The 16,806-nt window shown below is 46.0% G+C and overlaps 1 protein-coding gene across 1 annotated transcript in view; it reads right to left on the bottom strand.

Annotated features, from left to right (window-relative positions):
- Vwa3a (von Willebrand factor A domain containing 3A) overlaps positions 1–16,806 on the bottom strand; it is a 53,913-nt gene that overhangs the window by 23,149 nt on the left and 13,958 nt on the right. The window contains exons 7-17 of the mRNA XM_090357824.1: positions 15,693–15,747; positions 14,049–14,147; positions 12,393–12,499; positions 10,126–10,251; positions 8,374–8,482; positions 7,871–7,936; positions 6,139–6,264; positions 5,456–5,591; positions 4,917–5,020; positions 2,470–2,550; positions 1,341–1,435 (exon numbers count right to left, since the gene is read on the bottom strand). Of these exons, the coding sequence (XP_090213950.1) occupies positions 1,341–1,435; positions 2,470–2,550; positions 4,917–5,020; positions 5,456–5,591; positions 6,139–6,264; positions 7,871–7,936; positions 8,374–8,482; positions 10,126–10,251; positions 12,393–12,499; positions 14,049–14,147; positions 15,693–15,747 (1,104 nt within the window). The remainder of the gene's footprint in view (positions 1–1,340; positions 1,436–2,469; positions 2,551–4,916; positions 5,021–5,455; positions 5,592–6,138; positions 6,265–7,870; positions 7,937–8,373; positions 8,483–10,125; positions 10,252–12,392; positions 12,500–14,048; positions 14,148–15,692; positions 15,748–16,806) is intronic.

The raw sequence follows: 16,806 nt of genomic DNA, 5'->3' as shown, positions 1-16,806 counted from the left end.
CCCACCCTGTTCTGTCTCCCTCTAATTTTACTACTTTAAATCTGTTCTCCGTTCTCTCTCAATTGCTCCTTCTCTTGTGCTGGTCCTGGAGCTTGAACTCAGGGCCTGGGTGCTGTCCCCGAGCTTCTTTTGCTTAAGGCTAGCACTCCACCCCTTAGGCCATACCTCTGCTTTGAACTTTTTTTTGGTAGTTTATTAAGAGTCTTATGGACTTTCCTGCCCAGGCTGGCTTTGAACTGCAATCCTCAGATCTTAGTCTATGAGTAGTTAGGATCACAGGTGTAAGCTATCAGCACACAGAGCCATTCTCAGGTTGAGACAGTATAGATAGCAAAAGAAAAGCCACTAGCTGGGCTTTCTTTTGATCTTCATTGTCTCATTCTCCTTAACATCTATTACTTCTTCCTTCAACCGTGACCTAATTTCCCTTTAGAAAACACCTCTGCCTCTATCAGTTCATTTGAGCTGGGTAAAGCTGATCCCATGCCAGGCCCCAGGGCTAGGCACTTGGCCCTGAATAATCAGAGCATCTTGTCTCCCTGGCTCGAGGGAATGGCTTATAGACGGGCTGATGTTTGAACCCTGGAGGGGTAGTAGAAAGCAGTTCTCAGGCTGTAGGCAGCCACACCTACAGCCTCACCCCGAGGGAAGGGTCTAGCCATAGCCAAAGCACATGTAGAAGCAAACTGAGCTAAGGATTCGAGATTCAAATCTGTGCTAAGGCTGGGTGGTGGTGGCTCATGCCTGAATCCTAGCTACTCAGGAGGCTGAGATCTGAGGATTAAGGTTCACAGCCAGCCAAGGCACAAAAGACTGTGAGACTCAATGAACCACTAGAAAATTGTGTCACTGTGGCTTAAAGTGGTAGAGCACTAGCCTTGAGTTGAAGTGCTCAGGGACAGCACCCAGGCCCAGAGTTCAAACCTCAGGACCACCAAATCAAAACAAAGAATAACAACAACAACAACAACAACAAAAACCATCAACAAAAATCCACCAACAAATTGGAGATGAGGAGATGGCTCAAGTGGTAGAGCACCAGCCTTGAGCAAGAAAGCTAAGAAAAAGCACCTAGGTCCTGAGTCTAAGCCCCAGTACCAGCACCAAAGTGGGGGGTGGCGGAGAAGAATCTAGAATGACACGCTGATGATACTGTAAGTGACAATGATAATATTGTCCCATTTCCTCTGTGCTCCTCTAGTTACTCTGCTCAGAGGCTCTGACTCCCCCCTCCCCACCAAGCAGCAGCTTCTGAGGCTGCCAAAAGGGAAGTATGAGTTGGATAAAGCGAGGGTCTTCCTGCAGCTCCACAATGGAAGGAGCAGGCTTGGAAAATGTACCTTTTCTCACAGAGCGTGCCCCAGATTCTTCTGCTGGCCAGGGAGAGCCATTCAACTCGCCTCTCGTACATGCGCACAACTCTTCCAAGCTGCTTCTGAAGAGCACGAACAAGCATGAGTGTGAGTGTGTGAGTGTGTGTGTGTGTGTGTGTGTGTGTGTGTGTGCATGCGCGCGTCAGTCCTGGGGTTGAACTCAGGAGCTGGGCACTGTCCCTGAGGATTCCACACTCCTCTCCCCCTCCAAGGCTGATACTCTACCACTTGAGCCACAACTCCATGACTGGCTGTTTTTGGTTGTTAATTGGAGATCAAAGTCTGTGCTTCATGCCTGGAATTCTAGCTACTCAGGAGGCTGAGATCTGGAGGTTGTAGTTTGAAGTCAGCCCAGGCAAGAAAGTTCAGGAGACATTTTTTTTTTTGTCAGCCCTAGAGCTTGAACTCAGGGCCTGGGAACTGTCCTTGAGCTCTTCAGCTCAAGACTACCAACCTCTTCTCTTAGAGATAAGATAGAGATAAGAGTCTCTGTGGGGAGGGAGGGTCTGTGCTTGGGCTGGCTTTGAACCGTGATCCTCTGATCTAGCCTCCTGAGTAGCTAGGATTACAGGCATGAGCCACCAATACCCAGATTTGTGAGGTTCTTATTTCCAATCAGCAGCCAGAAAACTGAAAGTGGATCTGTGGCTCAAAGTGATAGAGCGCTAGCCTTGAGCTCCATGACTGACAAAAAACAACAACAAAAAAACCCCACCTCTCAAGGGCTGGAGATAAGAGCCAACCCGAGCTGGCTTCAAACCATAATCCTCAGATCTCAGCCTCCCGAGAGTCACTGTTTTAAGGGGGACAGTTGAGAAGTAGGGACAGAGGGGTGGATACTGCAGTGTCCAGCCCTTCTGAGCTTGCAGAAGGGCTGTGTTTTAAGCCGAAGTGCCCAGTCTCTTCTAAATCATGGGAAGTTCTACCATGAGACTAGGAAAGAGAGGGTCAAATGGGTTCTATATGGCTTATCCAGTGCTACATTTGGGCGTGTACTTGTGGGTGGAGCTCAGAGACTGTAATTTAAAACAGGACAATGGCTTGGTCTCACCTCAGCTTTGATCCATATTCCAGATGAATGGCACACATCACTCACCTGGTATTCACAGAGGAAGGGCAGGTCCACGTGGATATTTTTTACTGTCCCATCATGCCATTCAAGTTGTACCATTGCCTTCTGAGCTCAGGTGTGAGTGGAACAGAAAGCAGGGGACCAGAGGCACATATGAAGAAGGAGTGTAAGTTTAAATTAATTAGTTAATTCATTGCATTGTGCTGGTATTGGAACTTGAACTCAGGACTTCAGGCTCTTGTTTAGCTTTTTTCTTTCAGACTAGAGTGTTCGACCATTTGAGCCACAGCTCCACTTCTAGCTCTTTCTTTCTGGCTCTTCATTGGATAGAAGAGATTCACAAACAGGCCCTGGCTCGCTTAGAACAGTGATCCTCATATCTCAGCCTGAGTAGCTAGGATTACAGGCATGAACTGTTATTTTTATTTTTCAGTCATTGGGCTTTTCAACTCAGACATGTGTGTGTGCCATCGATTTGTATGGAGCCTGGAACACATCTTCTTTGGGAAATGGGTCCCCTGAATGAGCCAGCCTAGCACATTCTTGGAAGCTACCTCTAAACCCCCACCTAAGCCCTTATCATATGGTTAGCAGCCTTTTTTTTTTGTCAGTCTTGGGGCTTGAACTCAGGGTCTGGGCACTGTCTTTTGCTCAAGTCTAGTGCTCTACCATATGAGTTACGGCACTACTTCTGGCTCTTTCCATTTATGTGGGACTGAGGAATTGAACCAAGGCTTTCATGCATGCTAGGCAAGCATTCTGCCACTAAGCCACATGCCCAGCTTTGTGATATGGTTAGGAGTTGAGGTAATAAAGCAGAATCATAGTAGCCACTGCTAGGTATTGGCTAACATTGGATTCCCAATGTATCCATTACTGTTCTGTCCGCCACCAAACTTCTCTCATCTACCAGCTGCTAGAAGCACTCTGCTGCTACCCCTCTTGCTTTCATTTCAACCTTGTACCTTTCCAAGGATCTTTCTATTGGCCTAGCAACCCTTCCTTCAACTTCTCCTTCTATCCTTTAACTTTTGGGGGGCTGGGTATGTGTGTGCTGTTCCCGGAGATTGAATACAGGGAGTGGACATTGTTCCTAGGCTTTTTTTGCTAGCATTCTACCACCTGGGCCACAGCTCCACTTATCCTTTAATTTTTACTTTCATAATTTTCTTCCTTTACCCCTTTCTATTATCCATCTTTCCATCCTCCATTCTTCTGTTCACACATCAATACGTCCATTCATCCACCCACCTATTTGCCTGCATTCTTATTCTGTTTCCACCATCATCACTCTTTTCATTTTCCCTCCTTACCTTCCTCCCATCTGTTCACATATCCTTCCATCTATTCTCCCTCTATCCACTGACCTATCGTCATGTTCATTCATTCAACATGTCTATCCACCCATTATTCTTTTCCTTCTTTTTCATTCTTTCTCCCACTTCTAATCTGTTTTTTTTTTTTTTTTGCCAGTCCTGGGCTTGAGCTCAGGGGCCTGAGCACTGTCCTTGGACTTTCTCAAGGCTAGAGCTCTACCACTTGAGCCTCAGCACCACTTCCGGCTTTTTTCTATATGTGGTACCGAGGAATCGAACCCGGGTCTTTGTGCATGCTAGGCAAGCACTTTAACCACTAGGCCAAACCCCCGGCCCTCTTTTCCTTCTTTTTATTTTCTCTTTTTCGCTCTTCACATTTCCAATCAGCCAGCCAGCCATTCATATATAAATTCATACATCTATCTTATCATCCATCTACTCACTCACCCATACATCAGCCTATATTTCCATTCATTTACCAACATGTCCATCCATCCATCCATCCATCCATCCATCCATCCATCCACATTTTTCATCCATTCATCAGCATTTCTATTCATTCATCCATCTACAATTCCTACCCTCTTTCCCTCTCCCCCTTCCATTTACCCCCTCATCCACTCAGCTATCCAATAAGCATTCTCTGACTGCTTCTGTATAGCAGATATGGGGGACACAGAGCTGAAGAGTTGTTTCTCTGGGGGGTCTACATGCATGAGCATATGGTAGGGTAATCATAGATGTCTGTATAAGGCACAGCGTGGATGCACAGGCAAGTGTGTCTGTGTGGCTGGAGGAAAGCTTTAGGGGATTGTGGGGTCTCATCTATTCCCTCTTGCTTCATTGACCAACTTTCATTTCTAAGTCTTTGAAAAACGAGTTATTATAGTAGACTTTTTTGGTTTTGCTTTGGTGCTGGAGATCAAACCCAAGGCTTTTTGTGTGCTAAGTGGCACAGTACTCATCCAGCCCTCGCTCTGTTACATTTGGTTGGATGAGTTCTGGAGTCCTGAGTGGCAATTCTGCATTCCACCAGGCTTTCAGGCCCATCTATCCTTGGTTCTGCCTTATGATTCCCTTGCCTGAACTCACAGTAAGGCTGTATGCAGAGCAGCCCTGCTGACGATGGGAGAAAGCCATAGCTCTGAATTTTACCTGGTGGATAGTTGACGATACTGTTTTCTGGAGGATGGGTACAAATTCTTCTACAGGAGAGTATGCGTTGGGGGCTAGCACCTGATAAAGGCTCAACTTCTTGGCTAAAAATAAGAAAGAAAGAAAGAAAGAAAGAAAGAAAGAAAGAAAGAAAGAAAGAAAGAAAGAAAGAGAAAGAAAGGGAGGAAGAAAGGGAGGAAGAAAGAAAGGGGGGCTAGGTAGGTGGCTCATACCTGTAACCCCAGCTATTCAAGAGGCTGAGATCTAGGATCCAGGTTTGAAGCCAGCCTGGGCAGGAAAGTCCATGAGGTTCTTAGTTCCATGGATTTTCACTGAACAGCCAGAAAGAAGTGGAACTGTGGGCTCAAATGGTAAAATGTTGAGCCCAAAAGCTAAGGGATAGTGCCCAGGCCCCAAGCCCTAGTACTTGAAAAAAAAAATAGTGGACTTCAAGGCACTGGCCAAGAACCCCCAATGATTCCATTCTTTTTTTGTTAGCTACCTGTTGTCCTGGAAATTGTCCATCTTCGGGAATTTACCTTTTAGACCATTGACCTTGAGCCATTCTGCAGAGGTCTTGTCCAAGTTTGGGAATTCAATTGTGAGAGGAGCTTCGTGCTTTGGGGGTTTAGGCAAAAGACTTGTGAGGTGTCCTTTGACAATCTCAGTGGAGATCTAAATTAAGTTAGAAAACTCTCATTTAGCTGGGCGTGGTGGCTCATGTCTGTAATCCTAGCTACTCAGGAGGCTGAGATCTGAGGATCGTAGTTCAAAGCCAGCCCAGGCATTAAAGTCTATGAGATTTATCTCCAGTTCACCTCCAGAAAACCAGAAGTGGTGCTGTGGCTCAAGGGGTAGGGGAAGTAGTTGAAGAGCTCAGAGACAACACCCAGGCCCCAGAGTTTAAGTCCCACAACTGACAAAAAAAAAAAAAAGAAAAGAAAATTCTCATTTTACAGAATAGCTTAAATCTAGCAAGTTCTCTGCCACCCGCCCTGTCTTTTTACCACCTTCCCCTTCCCTCCCATCAACTTTACCCACTTCTCTGAAGATTTCTGGCATTTCCAGAGAGGTTGACAGATTCGTCTTTAACATCCTGCCATGCTAAGGCACTTAGGGAACTTGGTTTAGCCCAGTCTCTCCTTGTCCATAGGTGTAAAGTGAAAAACTGAGGTTAAATCTCCCAGCCTGGTGGCAGGGAGCAGAGAGATGATTCCCTTACCTGCTTCATGACATAAGCCAGCTCCTCACATGGGCCACTCTGGCGCAGGGTTTGCACATGGTGCAGGAGGTTCTGGGCCTTCTCAGTTTCTTCCAGCAGCTCATCTACATCCTGGCTAGTGTAGAGCTGGGTGGGTTGATCGGGGGTGGGAGGAGGAGTGGGGGAGAAGCAATGAGCCATCCAGAAATCATTTGGCTATACCAGCAGTGGCCAGAGCAAAGTGAAATTTACAGGTAAGGGGCCCAAGGTCAGAAACTGAGGTCTGATGTGCCAGAAAGAGCTTTCAAATATATGTTGTTCTTTTCAGGGGTGTGTATGCCAGTGCTAGGCCTTGAACTCAGGCCCCGAGTTCACACAAGGCTAGCACTCTATCAGTTGAGCCACATTTCCACTTCTGGCTTTTTTCCTGGTAATTAGAGATAAGCACTTCCTGGACTTTCCTGGTTGGCTCGTTTGGAACCATAATCCTCAGATCTCAGCCTTCTGAGTAGCTGGGATTAAAGGCACCAGCCACTGGTACCTGACTTTTTAAACTTTTTATTATTTTAATATATTTATTCTGTCAATCCTGGAGCTTGAACTCAGGGCCTGAGCTCTGTCCTTGGGCTTTCAGAGCTCTATCACTTGAGCCACAGCACTATTTCTAGCTTTTTCTATGTATGTGGTACCCAGGAATAGAACCCAGGTCTTTGTATATGCTAGGCAAGTACTCTACCACTAGGCCACACTCCCAGCCCCTATTATTTTATTTATTTTATCAATTGTAGGGCTTGATCTCAGGGCCTAGGTGCTATCCCTGAGGTTTTTTTTGCTTGAGGGTAGTACTCTACCACTTGAGCCACAGATCTACTTCCAGTTTTCTGGTGGTTTATTGGAAACAAGAGTCTCATGGACTTTTTTGCCAGGCTGGCTTAGAACTATGATCCTCAGGTCTCAGACCTGCTGAATAGCTAGACTGACAGGTGGGAACCACTAGTGCCTGACTTAATATTTTATTTCTTCAAATTTGTATTGTTTTCCTCAACTAGTCATGCACAAGTGTTTCCATTTAATATAACCCCCCCCCTTTTTAAGCACATTGCATTTTTATCAGAGTCACCCCATGCATCTCAACTCCCCAAGTTCAATATTCACATATGTACATTGAGTATTATGGCTGTGTTCACCCATTTTGGGGGGGGTATTTTGAGTCACTATGCATTGCCCAGGTTGTCCTCGAACATACCATCCTCCTGTCTCAGTCTCCCAAGCACTGAGATTACAGGTGTGTACTACCATGCCTGGCATGATTAGATCATTAATATGTCAAGCGATCGACACATTTGCTAACTGTTACTTCCAGAAAGAAGAAACAACGTGGGTAAGAAACAGCTGTCAGCGAAGACAAAAATATGGCAGATATGGCTCATTCTGTCTTGTTTTGGGTCCCTCGTAGTAATAAGAACTCCATCTTGGGGAGATAATTGTTTTGTACTTGGAATGCCAACTGGATAGTGACTGAGGGGTCTGCTAACACAGTGATGGGAGGCCCCTAGATTCCCAGGCCTGCCCTCAATTCCCGATTGCCACTTCTTTCAGCCTATCCCAGGCCTTTTCATCAAGTCATTGTAATCTGACTTTACCTGAGGCCACGCCCTGAGTGTGAGATGGGGCAGAAAGGAGGGAGCAGGCCTAGGGCCTGCTCTGTCCTAGCCCAGCAGGCTAAGGGCCCACATCCAGGCTGAGTGCTTACCTCCGTCTCGGGACTATAGCTATGGTAGTAGCCCCCAAGTGCTTGTGCGAGGTTCTTCAAGACAGCCTGTGGGGACAGTGACAGAGCGGACCTTACTAAAGTTACACCAGCACTCTATCAGGCACTCAGCTCCCATCCCTGCAAAGCTGCCAGTTCACCCACAGAAGTGGGGCAAAAAAGGCAGGTCCTGTCCTGCTTATTTTCTTTTCCTTTTTGTGTTTGTCTTGGGTATTGAACTCAGGACCTGGCATGCTGTCTCTGAGGATTTTTTTGTTTGCCTTTTTTCCTCTACTGCTTGAACCACAGCCCCATTGCAGGATTTGGGGATAGTTCAGTGGAGGTAAGAATCTCACAGACTTTCTTACTTGGGCTGGCTTTGAATCATGATCCTCAGATCTCAGCCTCCTGAGTAGGGTTACAGGTGTGAACCACCAGCAACTGGCATCTGCCCAGCTCCCTGCTGCCACATCCAAGGGACAACTGGGCGGGCCTCAGGTACTCACCAAGGGTACGTGCTCGTCGCATCTGTAGGTAATAATGTGGGTAATGAGCTCCTGCCCCACAGTGGACTGCTGGATATAATCACACAGGAGCTCAAAAGGCTGGTCTGGACTGAGGAGAGAAGTGAAGTGAGCATCTTACTTTTTGAGAACATTCCAGAGCAAACTGTTCATCCCCAGGGAATATCTACTGGTTCCTAAACTGGCTCCCTGGCTCTCAGGGAACCAGGGTAAAAAAAATAAAATAGGGCTGGGAGTTTGGCCTAGTGGTAGAGTGCTTGCCTAGCATGCACGAAGACCTAGGTTCGATTCCTCGGTACCACATACATAGAAAACAGCCAGAAGTGGTGCTGTGGCTCAAGTGGTAGAGCTGTAGCCTTGAGAAAGTCCAAGGACAGTGCTCAGGCCCTGAGTTCAAGCTCAGGACTGGCAAAAATAAATAAATAAATAAAACAGGGCGGAGGGAAATTGCAGGTGTGGCTGCTGTAGACACGTGGCCTGTGCACCATCTTTCTCACAAGTGTGTGTCAACCTTCTGCTTGGTGATTGCTTCTAGAATAAAAATTTTGCCTGGCACTAGTGCCTCATGCCTATTATCCCAGCTCCTTAAAGAGACTGAGATCTAAAAATCACAGTGTAATGCCAGCTCAGGCAGGAAAATCCATGATTTTTTTTTTTTTGGTGGGTGGTGGGGCTTGAACTCTAGGCCTGGGCACTGTCCTCTGAGCTCTTCGGCTCAAGGCTGGTGCTCTACCACTTTGAGCCACAGTGCCACTTCTAGTTTTCTGGTGGTTCATTGGATATCAGTCTCACAGACTTTTCTGTCTAGGCTGGCTTTGAACTGCGATGCTCAGATCTCAGCCTCCCAAATAGTAAGGATTACAGGTGTGAGACACTGGTGCCTGGGTCCATGAAAGTCTTATCTCTAAGTAAGCATCAAAAAGCTGGAAGTTGGTATGTATATACTTGCTTGTTTGATTTCTGGCTGATGGTGTATTCATCTATAGAAGTAAACTCTGTCTTGATGAAAAATAATACACAAAGCCAGGCGCTGATGGCTCATGTCTGAGCTACTCAGGAGGCTGAGATGTGAGGATCTCAATTCAAAGCCAGTGTGGGCAGGAAAGTAGGAGATTCTTTTTTTTTCTTTTATTTTGCCAGTCCTGGACTTGAACTCAGGGTCTGAGCACTGTCCTTGGACTTTCTCAAGGCTAGAGATCTACCACTTGAGCCTCAACACCTCTTCTGGAATTGAACCCGGGTCTTTGTGCATGCTAGGCAAGCACTCTTTTCTTTAACGAGTGAGCAAAAAGTCTGGAGTTGTGACTCAACTGGTAGAGCACTAGCCTTAAGTGAAAAAGTTTAGGGATAATGTCTAGGCCCTGATTTCAAGCCTTAGTACTGACACAACAATAATAATTAAGTTTGGTTCTCCTTTTCTCCTCCTTTTCCACTTCATGTAGTCTGTTAACATGATGAGCAAGAAATAACTTAGCTAGGCCCTGGTGGCTCACACCTGTAATCTTAGCTACACAGAAGGCTGAGATACAAGGATCATGGCTCAGAGTTAGCCCAGGCAAGAAAGTCTGTGAGACTCTTACCTCCCATTAACCACCAGAAAACTGGAAGTGGACCTGTGGCTCAAAGTGGTAAAGCACTATCTTTGATTTTCAAAAAGCTCATGGGCAATGCCTAGGCCCTGAGTTCAAGCCTTGTGACCAGGGTAAATAAATAAAAATAAGAAATGAGACCTACCAACTTCCCAATATGGTCACCAGAGAATTCAGCCCCGGTACAGAGAAGATTTTCTTCAGGGCATGGAGCAAATTGCTGCCTCCCTCAGGCTGTAGTTTCTCCAACCAGAGCTTGAGTTCCTGGAGGCTGGAAAGAAACTAACCTAGCAACTTAGTCACCATCACATGCCATGTTCTGAGAAATATCTTTTGTACAATTTCTTCATTGACCCCTACAAGTCTACTTCATACCTGGGTTGCAACATATGTATGCACTATAGGCTATTTCTCCTAAGGCCATGCACAACAAGAACAGCCTTATCATCCTAGCTACTCAGGAGGCTGAGATCTGAAAATCATGGTTTGAAGCCAGCCTTGGATCTGTGAGAGCTCAGGGTCTGGACATTGATCCTTTTCATTCAAGGTTGGCACTCTACCACTTGAGTCCAAGCACCACCACCAGCTTCTTGTTGTTTAATTGGAGCTAAGCGTCTCACAGACTTTCATGCTGGCTTCAAACATTGATCCTCAGATCTCAGCCTCCTGAGTAGCTGAGATTGCAGGGGTGAGCCACTGTTGGCTTGTGTCAGTCTTTTCAACAGAGAAACCAGTTTTAGGCTTGATGAATTCTTTAGCCAATAAGTTTCAAGTTCAATTTAACATCATTGTCTTGCATTTATTTCATGTATGCATATATGTATGTATGTATGTATGTATGTTTAATTTTTTGTGCCAATCCTGGGCTTTAACTCAGGGTCTGGGCATTGTCCCTGAGCTTTTTCATTCAAAGCTAGCACTCTACCAGTTGGGCCACAAGTCCACTTCAGACTTTTTGCTCACTAAATGGAGATAAGAGTCTCACAGACTTTCCTGGCTGGGTTGACTTCTAACCTTGATCCTCAGATCTCAACCTCCTAACTAGCTAGAATTACTGGTGTGAACCAATGGCACCAGGTACAATTTTATGTCTACTTCCTAATTATGGCAAGTGATAAGGGCTTCTCAACTAAGGTAATGATAAAAATTTTCAATAATAAACAGTGATAGAGGCAGAGGGTAAAATAAGAGCAATGTGACAGAGATACAGCATAAGGAAATGATACGGAAGCTCAGGAATGACAGGTTAAGGAAATCTTAGCCAGTTAACCTCAAGGTGATTGCAAGGTTAAGCATCACATGGAGCAGTCTCTCCCCTTCAAGGAAGCATAGCTTCTGCTTAGATTTCCTGGGTTCTGCTATGAGCTTTGAAATTCAATCTGAGTTGTTTCTCACCAACAAAGTAAGGGTTCTAGGCCTGTTGCAATGGCTGTGATATTAAGTAGGATTGGACATATGAAGTGGGAAGCCTAATACCCACCTAATGGTGAGTAAAATTCTAAGCTGGGCTTATACCTGTAATCCTAACTACCCAGGAGACTGAGATCTGGGAGACTGAGGTTCAAACGCCAGCCCAGCCAGACACTGGTGGCTCATGCCTGTAATCCTAGCTCCTCAGGAGGTTGAGATTTGAGGATCATGGTTTATAGCCAGTCCACGGAGGAAAGTCTGCAAGACTCATCACCAATTAACCACCAGAAAACTGGAAGTGGCACTGTGGCTCAAAGTGGTAGAGTGCTAGCCTTGAGCACAAAGAGGCTCAGGGAAAGTGCTCAGGCCCTGGGTTTGAGTCCATGACTGCCAAAAAAAAAAAGCCAGCTCAGAAAGAAGAGTCTAAGGGACTTTATCCCCAATTAACCAGCCAAAACATGGGATCAAGTGGTAGAGAGCTAGCTGTGAAGAAAAAAGCCTAGGGAAGAGTGGAAGGAAGGAAATAAATGAAATTCTTACACATCTTTATGTTTCGCTCCAAAACCCAATCTAGATTCTTTTTTTTCCTTTTTGTCAGTCCTGGGGCTTGAACTCAGGGCTTAGGTGCTGTCTTTGAGCTTTTTCCAGGCAAGCACTCTACCACTTGAGCCACAGCACCATTTCCATCTTTTTTCTGTGTATGTGGTACCAAGGAATCAAACTCAGGGCTTTGTTCATGCTAGGTAAGCACTCTACCATGAGGGCAAACTCCTGGCCCCCAATTTAGAGTCTTTCAGCTAAAGAACATCTATTCAGGAGACGAGAGCGTGGCTCAGATCTCAGCCTCCTGAGTAACTAAGATTACAGGTATGGGACCCTGGCACCTGACTTTTGTCTGCTTTTGTGAGAAGTCACTTGGTTCTCTCATCCACTGGGGCTGGTGTCATCAGCACTATAGACACTAGGGAGAAAATCAAGCTGGGAAGAGGCAGAGCCACTCACCTGGACGCGTTCACATCCACAGGGCGTGGCCACAGTGCTCTGATGCTTGCGCCGAAAGACAGGACATACAGCTTCTCCTTGAAGCTCAGCTGCTCATCAATAAGCTTCTGTGGACAGAAGGACAGAAGTGGCTCACAGAGGTTTATTTTTAGTCCTCTCATCTGGGTGTGAGCTAAACAGAGCTCAAATAGAGATCTAGCTAGGTGCTGGTGGCTCATGCCTATAATTCTAATGATTCAGAAGGCTGAGATCTGAGGATTGTGCTTCAAAGCTAGCACTGGCTAGAAAGTCCAAGACACTCTTTATCTTCATGGAACCATCTGGAAACCAGAAGTGGAACTGTGGCTCAAAGTGGTAGAAAGCTCAGGCACAGCATCCAAGCCCTGAGTTCAAGCCCTGTGACAATAAATGAATGAATGAATAAAAGCCTACTATTTCAGCTTAGTGGCTGGCCCAGTCTGACATTCGCTCCTGAGCCAATGGGTTTCAAGAGATCATTGAGATGTCTCACCTTAGCAGATTCTGTGTCTGAAGCCTGGGTACCAAATAGGTCTCAGGAACAGGGATAAGTCTGGACAATGGCTCACTTCCTGGGACTTGAACTCAGTGCCTAGGCATTGTCCCTGAGTTATTGTGTTCAAGGTTAGCTCTCTACCACTTGAGACATAACTCTACTTCTGACTTTTTTTGGGTGGTAATTGGAGATAAGAATTTCATGGACTTTCCTGCTTGAGCTGGTTTAAAATAGTGAAGAGTTTGGCTTAACAGCAGAGTGCTTGTCTAGCATGCATGAAGACCAGTTTGATTCCTTGGTATCACATACACAGAAAAAGCTGGAAGTGGTGCTGTGGCTCAAGTGGCAGAGCACTGGCCTTGAGAAAGTCCAAGGATAGTGCTCAGGCCCTGAGTTCAAGCCCCAGGACTGGCAAAACAAAACAAAACAAATACAAAAACAGTGACCCTCAGCTCTCAGCCTTCTGAGATTTGAATTTTGAGATGTGATTTGGTTCTGATTAGAATTCTGAGCTTTTCTGTTCCAGACCTGCCACAGAGACCAGGGTAGCTCCTCTGACCAGAGAGCACCAGTCAGGAACCTCACTCTGCATGGGGCTGGGCTGGAGTCAGCCTTACTCCTCACACTGTGGGATGCAATCATTCCAAGTTGACACTCCCTGAAGGAGTGTTCCCCACAAAATCCCACATACTTCTGTCACATAAGTGCTAAGAAAATGTGAATGTTCTTTATACAAATCAGCTGTTTTCACACCTGCTGCAAACAAAGCCAGTTAGAAAAGTAGACTAAGACTGGGTGACTGGTGGCTACTCAGGAGGCTGAGATCTGAGGATCACAGTTCAAAGCCAGCCTAAGCAGGAAAGTCCCTGGGACTCATCTTCAGTTACTCTCTGATAAAAAGTTGGAAGTAGAAAAACAAAACAAAACTGTGGTTCAAGTAGTAGAGCTCCAGCCTTGAGAAAACAAACAAACAAAAATCTCAGGGACAGTGCTCAGCCTAGGACTGGGCAAGAAAGGAAAGGAAAGGAAGGAAGGAAGGAAGGAAGGAAGGAAAAAAGAGACGGAAGGAAGGGAGGAACGAAGGCAAAGCAGCCCAGGCGAGGCTGCAGTGATTCCAGTTCCCTCCTGGGGCAGAGACTTACCATGAGGTCACTCTGGAATTCTTCCTTCTGGGAGCTGCTGTTCAACATGGATTCATCAATGAGAAGACCCACTCTGGTTCCCCTGATGAGTCCAAAGGCCTGAAACCAAAGGGGACATTAGAAGCAACCAGCTTCACCTACACCCCACCTGTTACAGAGCGGGGCACCCCACATGCAGCAGTGGGAAGAGGCACATGGAAGCCCCACTTATGAGGAAAATAAGCAAAGTGTGATGTTCTGAGTTCTGTTCTAGGTGTAAAGCCTATTATTTGAGATTTCTTCATTTCACCAATGGTTGACATCTGTCATCCTAGCTACTCAAGAGGCTGAGATCTGAGGATCCAGGTTCAAAGCCAGGCCATGCTGGAAAGTCTCTTTCTTCAATGAACTGCCAAAAAAAAAAAAAGCTGGAAGTGGAGCTGTGGCTCAAGTGAGTGCTAGCTTTGAGCAAAAAACAAAAGCTCAAGGACAGTACCGGGGACCTGAGTTCAAGTGCCCAAACTAGGGCAAAAAAGGGGGTGAGGAGAGAGAGACAGGGACAAAGACAAAGAGAGCCTCCTTTGTGAGATAAGGAGTTTTCTATGATTGTATCGATTAAGTTTATTTTCTTTGTATCCTTATTTGCGTGTGTGTGTGTGTGTGTGTGTGTGTGTGTGTGTGTGTGTGTGCAGGTACTATGGCTTGAACTCAGGGGCTTAGACATTATTCCCCCCCCTTTTTTTTGGCTCAGGGCTGGCACTTCATCACTTGAGCCACAGCTCCACTTCTAGCTTTTTGATGGCTAATTGGAGATAAGAGTCTCATAGACTTACTTGCCTAGTCTGCCTTCAAATCTAGATACTTGGATCTCAGCCTTCTGAGTAGTTAAGATGATAGCTATGAGCCACCAGTACCTGGCTGTTTCTCTTTTCTCCCACCCCCATGTCAGTACTGGGCTTGAACTCTGGGGCTTACTGCGCTCTTCGCTTTTTTTTTTTTTTTTTTTTTTGCCAGTCCTGGGCTTGAGCTCAGGGCGTGAGCACTGTCCTTGGACTTTCTCAAGGCTAGAGCTCTACCACTTGAGCCTCAGCACCATTTCCAGCTTTTTTCTATGTATATGGTACCAAGGAATTGAACCCGGGTCTTTGTGCATGCTAAGCAAGCACATTACCACTAGGCCAAACTCTTTCTTAGCTTTTTTGATCAAGACTGGTGTTTTACCACTTGAGCCACAGCTTCACTTCCAGCTTTTTGCTAGTTCATTGGCATACAGATTAGGATTTGACTGCCTGGGCTGTTTTAGAATTAGGATTCTCAGTTCTCAGCCTCTTGAGTAGTAAGGATTAAAGAAATTTTTCCTTCCTTCCTTCCTTCCTTCCTTCCTTCCTTCCTTCCTTCCTTCCTTCCTTCCTCTTCCTTCCTTCCTTCCCTTCTTTTTCTTCCTCCAAAAACCCTGGCAGTGGTGCTGTGGCTCAAATTGGCAGAATGCTAGCCTTGAATAAGAGAGCTCAAAGCCAGTGCCCAGGCCCTGAGTTCTAGCCCCAGGACTGACCAAAACAACAATAACAACAAAATCCACAATGGCAACGAGATCTACATACTGATAGGCCTGTGCTTTTCATTTACGGTGGCTACAAGATTTCTTTTGTGGCATCTCCGAGTTACCTTCTTGCTGTCCTCTGTAAGCCAGCGCAGCCTCTGATGGTAACACTCAAGGGCACTGTGGAGACATTGGAAAGAGCAAGCACAATGTCAGCAGCACACTGAGTACTCATGGAAGGAAGGAAGGCATCATGGGATCTTTTTCAATTATTTATTTATTTTTTCTAGTCCTGAGGTTTGAACTCAGGGCCTAGGCACTGTTCTTGAACACTTTTTGCTCTGCGGCTTGAGCCACAGCACCACTTTTGGCTTTTTCTGTATGTGGTACTGAGGAATTGAACCCAGGGCTTCATGCATGCTAGGTAAGCACTCTACCACTAGCCACTAGGCTATGCTCCCAGCTCAATTTTTCTCTATTTTTTCTTTTTTTTTTTGTGGTCTGGGACTTGAACTTTGGACTGGGCGCTATCCCTGGGTTCTTCATCAGCTCAGTGCTAGCACTCGACCACTTGAACCACTTCTGGTTTTCTGGTGGTTAATTGATAAGAATCTCATAGACTTTTTGTGCCTGGGATGGCTTTGAACCAGATCCTCAGATCTCAGCCTCCTGAATGGCTAGAATTACAGGCATGAGCCAGCGACACCCAGCTTGTTACTATTAGAATCATTATTATATTTTTGTGTGTGTGCCCATCCTGGGGCTTGAACTCAAGGCCTGGACACTGTTTCTGAGCTATTTTACTCAATGCTGGCACTCTATGACTTGTGCCACAGCTCCACTTGCCACTTTTTGATGATCATTTAAAGATAAGAGTCTCAAAGGCTGGGCACAGTGGCTCAAGTAAGAAAGTTAAGAGATAGTGCTAGGCCCTGAGTTCAAGCCCCAAGACTGGCACAGATTCCCACCCCCACACCCTCACACTCACTCATACAAACACACTTGCACATGCATACAATTTGCTAGGCATGGTAGCACAAGCCTGTAATCTTAGTGCTAAGGAAGCTGAGGCAGACCAATTGCAAGTTTGAGGCCAGCTTGGGCTACATAGTACAACCCTAAAAGAGATGTGTGTGTGTGTGTGTGTGTGTGTGTGTGTGTGTGTGTACTGAGGCTTGAACTTGGGTCCTTAAACTCTTTGCCATTTTGTTTCATGGTGGTGCTCTACCACTTGAGCCA

Source organism: Megascapheus bottae, chromosome 25, assembly GCF_031878675.1.
Source record: "Megascapheus bottae isolate mThoBot1 chromosome 25, mThoBot2.hap1, whole genome shotgun sequence".
Taxonomy (NCBI): domain Eukaryota; kingdom Metazoa; phylum Chordata; class Mammalia; order Rodentia; family Geomyidae; genus Megascapheus; species Megascapheus bottae.
This window is presented reverse-complemented; position numbering and strand designations above follow the sequence as displayed.